Source organism: Lepidochelys kempii, chromosome 7 (genome assembly GCF_965140265.1).
Source record: "Lepidochelys kempii isolate rLepKem1 chromosome 7, rLepKem1.hap2, whole genome shotgun sequence".
NCBI lineage: Eukaryota > Metazoa > Chordata > Testudines > Cheloniidae > Lepidochelys > Lepidochelys kempii.
The window spans coordinates 100,755,632-100,762,032 of record NC_133262.1 but is presented as its reverse complement, the minus strand read 5'-3'; the positions used below and the strand labels follow the sequence as shown (position 1 = coordinate 100,762,032).

The 6,401-nt window shown below is 37.9% G+C and overlaps 1 protein-coding gene across 2 annotated transcripts in view; it reads left to right on the top strand.

Annotated features, from left to right (window-relative positions):
* Positions 1 to 6,401, top strand: part of MGMT (O-6-methylguanine-DNA methyltransferase) — a 369,913-nt gene that overhangs the window by 298,359 nt on the left and 65,153 nt on the right. Inside the window, exon 6 of one of the 2 annotated variants that reach the window (XM_073354040.1) lies at positions 3,292 to 4,741. The exons of the other annotated variant lie outside the window; for it this stretch is intronic. Coding sequence (XP_073210141.1) covers positions 3,292 to 3,423 — 132 coding nt within the window. The 3' untranslated portion in view covers positions 3,424 to 4,741. Of the gene's footprint in view, positions 1 to 3,291; positions 4,742 to 6,401 lie in introns of those variants that run through there. 2 annotated transcript variants of the gene reach the window in all.

Genomic DNA, 6,401 nt, shown 5'->3' with positions numbered 1-6,401 from the left:
TTAAAGATGATGTACTGAATTTTTTATGATGTGCATTTCAAGGATGATATATAAACACCAGTAATAAAAAAACATTGCATTTATGTACTTGTCTACATTATCAGTATGTTATGTAATTTTTCATGTGCATTTTTGAAAATCCTTGACATTCTACTGTGAATGTTACAAAGCAAAAGGTATAAAACAGTTTCGCAAATTGTTTAGGGTGCAAATTAAATGTATACTGGTATAGGTTTTAAATATACAAAGTCAAACTCCGATTGATTTTCTGTTAAATAATTATTATCATAATCTCATATAGTATTTTTCATGAGAAGTTCTCAAAAAAAGTATTATTTTATATATGGGAAACTGAAGCACAAAGAGGTGAAGTGACTTGTCCAAAGTCACTGAGCAGACCAGTGACAGAACTGGGACTAGAATCCAGCTTTCCTGAGTCCCAATCTAGTGCTCTATACACTAGCCAACACTGCCTTCCCTAGTTGTTAAAGTGATAGCAAAGGGATACCTCGCAAACGTTCCATTTTGTAAAACTGCAACTCTGTTCTCTTTATGTATTTTAGCTATTTGTAAAGCACCCATTGCTATAGCACTTAGATCCTATACAAAACAGTCAGTATTATCCTTGCTGTATGAATATTATTTTTTCCTTTTGTAAAGTTATTTTCAACATAACCAAATATTCATAATTCAATATCTATTTTTGGTTATGCTACCCTGCTGTTGAATGCTCATGAGCTTCTGTATGCAAACCTTTCCTTTGAGCTTTGGAGAAACACTGACAAAATATATATATCATAGAATCATAGAATACCAGGGTTGGAAGGGACCTGAGGAGGTCATCTAGTCCAACCCCCTGCTCAAAGCAGGACCAATCCCCAATTTTTGCCCCAGATCCCTAAATGGCCCCCTCAAGGATTGAACTCACAACCCTGGGTTTAGCAGGCCAATGCTCAAACCATATGGGTATGTATATCCCAGGACCTGAAACATGATCTTCCTTTTTTCCCATGCGGAATTGTGTTGACTCGTGTCTACACAGATCCATTGCTTTGCAGGACCAGGACTTATGTGAGCCCTTTGTTTTTTATACTACGGTCCAGATCCTGCCCTGGTTTAGAACAGCTTTGCTGTGCTTTCACTGTGCAAAGGTGTCCTAAAGTTGTAGTCACTGGAAGATTCTCCATCTGCAGGAGGAATTCTAAGGATCATTTAAAATTGCCTTTGTCTCCCCCTCTCCTCTGCTCTGCTGAGTGCTCCTCATTGGCAACTCAGAATCTTGGTGGTGGGGGTCTCTCATGCATGCACATTTTCTTCCCTGACATGATCAATAACTGTGAAGAGTTCAATAGGGTTGCATGGGATCTAGCTGAGGGCAAAATTTGCCCCCTTTGCTCTCTCTCTTTCCTCCTCCTCCTCACAACTCATAAACCACTTCAAAGATACCTTCACGTATGTGTATCATTCATGTATGATTTATGTATCTCTACTCAAAAAAAACCACAGGATATATTTGTATTTAAAATGGACATACTTCTCCATCTTCATATAGTCTCGTCTTCACTGCCAAGGAGTATGCAATCCTAAGAAAGGGACAGAGTCAGCTGAAAAACATGCTTTACCATCTTCCAAAATGCAGATTTTGGCAATAGCAGGTTATGTAATTTAGGGCTGCCCAATGAGAGTCATTAACAAATCCGCTAACAAGTTATATGGGGTTTCTGGGCCCATTTACTCTGTTGTTTAATTTGAAAAGTTGTTACCATGAGAACCAGATTGTTTTTGTGCTGACTCTGGGATACAGAACACCTGTTAAACCCTCTCATATCAGCAGTCAGGATTCTCATATAAGAAGTGCAGTTTTATTCGGCACTGGACAAGACAGTGACCACTAACAACTGAAGGTATGTGCCACTGGTATCTGCAGAAAACTCAGCAACATGACAATAATTGATTTTTGCACTCTTAAAACACTGTAAATTTGTGCTTCGCCTGTTTGTTTCAGCATAAGAACATCACATCACTTACAATTAATATCTTAAAGAGGAACTAGACTCCTTTGTCTGAACTCCATTTGTCTGAGCTCTTCTTATACATTTTTAAGACCGTGATTCTTGTGAAAGGAAAGCCCTCTCTTCTTCATGGTATGTTTCACTCTGACAAAGGAGGACCATCTCTTGAGTGAGATGGTAGTTCAGCCTCTATGGCTCAGTCATCCCTTTTCCTCATGACGCTGCCAAGAGTGATATTTGTGACAGCAACATTTGTGACCTGTTCACTGGGAACTTGCCTGAAACCACCAACTCATTTCACGTAGACCACCGAAATGCTATCTGATTGCGAGGATTTTTGGTTGCTAACGGTCTAAGCTTTATTTTGGCCACTGGCCTGTGAATGAGACTTCATAACCCATTATCTATCACTGAGCTGTCCGGTTGTGTGTTTGAGTCTGTTGTGTTGAAGTGCAGGGAGGGCAGAGCAATGGCATTTTTCTCAGAGAACATGCAATATGTTTTACATGGCTTTTATTTGTTATTCGGGAGGAGACCATTGCCTCCTCTTTAAGAACCCTAACAATCTCTCCATGTCCCCCTCTTTTTAATCCCTTATCTCTGTACTCAAAACCGTATGTTTATTTTTCCTGCTCAGAACTAGGTTAGTTTCCTCTTCAGAGCCCACCAGTGTCACTACTTAATTGCCCAGAGGTGTGAGTACTGAGTGATAAACACTCCTTTCCTACAAGGTCTGAGTGTACTGTGTCCACTGCATTCCCAGCCTGCATCCAAGCAATGATCCAGAAATCAGTCCTGGACTTGGCAACTGATATTCCCATGTACTAATAAAACAAATGGCCACTTAATATTTGAATCCAGGTCACCAATAATTTAGTGGCATATTAGTAGCCATCCTAACCCCTCTGTCCTTGGTGGGCCTACCCATGTCTGCGCACTGACTGGTGAATGGTAAAAGTGACTGGTGGTGTAGGCTATTCTCCTGAGCTAGAGGCTGTCTTCCCACATCTGCTGCTCCTGTACTCTGTTGGAAGAGCTGGGGGACAGGGCAAGCGGATAGCAACCACAGACAAATCAGAGCTGGATGTGGAGCCTGACTCTGTGCCAGCACTTGCTCCTGCACGGCGCCCAGGCCTTACTGGCACCCAGCCAGAGCCCGCTAGGGTGGGGTTTATGTTTCTGACCGGAGAACGACGAGAACTACAATTCATAATCATCTCAAGAAAAGACGAACAAACGATTCAGAAACCTTATTTTTGTATGTGAATGTATTTTGCAGGTTCCGATTATAATACCATGCCACAGAGTGATTTGCAGCAGTGGACAGACTGGCCACTATGGAGGAGGAACTCATCTGAAACAGTGGCTTTTGTCGCATGAGAAGCATCAGAAAGAAAAGTTAGCATATTGATGCAGTTCAGCCACCGCTGTTATACAGCCAAAACACATAACCAAAGATACTTGGCTTATAACAAGCTTTCAGAACACACAGTAGAATTCAGGAAAATGGTAAATATTTGAGTGACATATAAATATAATACAACATCCGAAGTGAAATGTGTGGTGGCACTACTATATTAAAAAAGCTGGATGTGTCCTAGGGGACGCAGCTTGTATGCCCTTTCTTGTTTTTACATTTTACAGCAGAATGAGTACAGCGGACTGTGCCTGTTGTGCATGTATTTTGTTCCCATCTCCAGTCCTGTTTTGTTCTATTTTTAATGTCCATTAAAGCAAGGATAAGGGAGTAGGAGGGGCATGGCAAATGTTAGGTGCAACTGCCCCTCTAAGGAAGCATCTGGCTCACAGAGGGGACAGCCGGCAGTCTGAAGCCTTTGCGTGTTTCTGAGAGCAAAATGAAATGCAAAAGCTTCAGCACACACCTCCCTGTTCCTGCCTAGCTTTGTATTTGTCCAGATTGTACCTCTGCCAGGATTGTTGCCCAAGATTCTCCTGTTTTTCTTTGATGTTTGAACTGTTGAAATGATGTTTTACGTAAACAGTTGTTAATTAAACACATTGAGAATCATTCAAAAGGAAATGGCTATTGAATTGCCTATTCACAGCTTTTCTTTTCAAATTGTTTGAGATGCTTAAAAGATACGAATAAAAATTATTCTGTCTCTATAAACATTGCAGTAAGTAGACAGAAAAGTAGATGCTGGTAAATTATTTTATGCCATATAAAGAGCTTTTTTCAAATTAAGCAGTTGAGTTACCATAGTTTTCTCAAAAATTTAAAATTGTGGTTTTTTTTATCAGTACTATTGTGATTATTACTTATTTTATTTAGCTTTCATGTGCGTTATACAATACTCTGAGTAGTTAGGGAAAAAGCTTTTTTTCATATAGGTTATCCATAGAAAATATAGGCAATGAAAGGATATTGAAGCTAAAATTTCTGATTATTTAAAAAGGATTCCATGAAAGTAAAATATTACAGACTACCAAGAGCTGAAATTTTCAGTCTGGGAGTCATAAATTATAACATGGAAATACTGATTTATGGGGGTTTTTCCATATTCTTGTAGGTGTCTCTTTAGAAAGCTCATTGCTAACAAAGAAATTAATGTATTATATTACAATGTATTACTTTGTTAATGCAGCATTATTGATATCTTACCTTTTTAATAAAGTTATGTTATGCATGTACATGTTTCTGTGTGTATGTGTGTAAATAAAATGCAGTAGATGATATATGGAGAAAATAAACTATACCCAACTGTACAATATAAGGCTGTATTTTTATCAAGGGTTTCTGGTGGCAATATAAACCAAGAAAGCAAAGCTCAAGTGGTTTGTACATGTCACCAGAACTCTGAGATAAAAATATAGCCTTATAATATGTACAGTTTGGGTGTATTTTATCTTTTATAATATGTGGATACCAACAAGCGAACACAGTGCCTTGTGTAAACTTTAAACTTTTTCAAATATTACATCACTTGCTGCTTATCTGTAGATATTTACATTTGTTTTGCCATAAATTTGTCATCCTTCCTCTGAAATAGTAAATGTGACTGTCATGAAGACACTATCATTGAGTACAGTAACTGTAAATCATTTAAAGTGTAGAGGAACAGATTTTTAGCAAAACCTCAACCCATCCTCCAGTTTTGTACTTTAACTTCCATGCACAAATATTTTCATATACAATTTTGTGTCCACAACCTTTTGTAGGTGCAATTTATATCTTTAGACTGTCTTAAGTACTTGATTGTACTCGGGTACTTAAACATCTTAATGGCATCAGCTGGACCCACTGTTATTTGAGCCCACTAGTTTGTGATGATAAAATTGAAAACCAGGAAAGTGTTAAAATTTACATTGTCTATCATAACATATCAAGAACTAAACATCATAATTTCATACTGTAAAACATAAGGCTATAAAAAAGAAACTATATTTGGTATACAAGTTGTTTGCCAACATGTGTATAAGAATACAATTATAAAATAAGTATATTTGATCCTGATACTTTATTCTGATTTTTCCCTTTTGTGGAAAATTTTTACTTATCTAGATGATAAGTGAAAATTAGGTTGAAAAATATTGCAGGGATATAGCAGCATGCCATTAGTTTCAGCTGTACAGGAAGGAGCTTTAGAATGATGATAGAAATTCACTTATAATAAGCATACAGTTTTGTTGTCTGAGCAGCGTACATTTATGAGCTTGCATACTGATGTTTATTTTTGTGTTGTAGGCCAAGCTACATGTTCTTTGTCTACATGTTTTCCAATAGAGGGCACTACAGCTTAGAAGAATTAGATGCATGTGTTTTACAATGTGTTTAGACCCTCATTCACCACTTTTTTTCCTACTGTTTAAGAATGAATTTGAAAATGAACAGCAGAGTTGAAATCTCTGAGCTGCCCCATTTGCAATGCTTCAGACAGTCTGCCTCAGGAATTAGCTGTCTAGTGTTATTACAGTCCTGCATTCTGCATCCCATGTATGTATTGTGAAAGGTGCTGTAGTTAGATAGTAAGATGAAGAATGGCCTTTCTTTGCCAGTGATTTCAGAGATTGCTAATGATGCCCAAACTTCAGACTGTTATGACCATTAATGAAGGGCACTATGACACTAGAACCTCTAGGGGTTCTGTTTTAAGGAGGGGAATCCACATTTCTGCTTAGGTATACTGTTAGCATTCTTCTTCTTTGTGGTAATAATGCTGATTTACTTGTATGATGTCTTGATTCTTTGCAGTACTCTGGGAAGATGACCCTCTATCATAAAATACTTAGAACAACACAAATGAGCTATTGAGAATTTTCACACACTGAAACTACACATCAGGCAGTTACATTAGGACTCTTCCATGTAAGCGACAAAACATGTGTTGATTACAAGTGTTTCTGAATTATCAGAAGCAACTTTAAAAA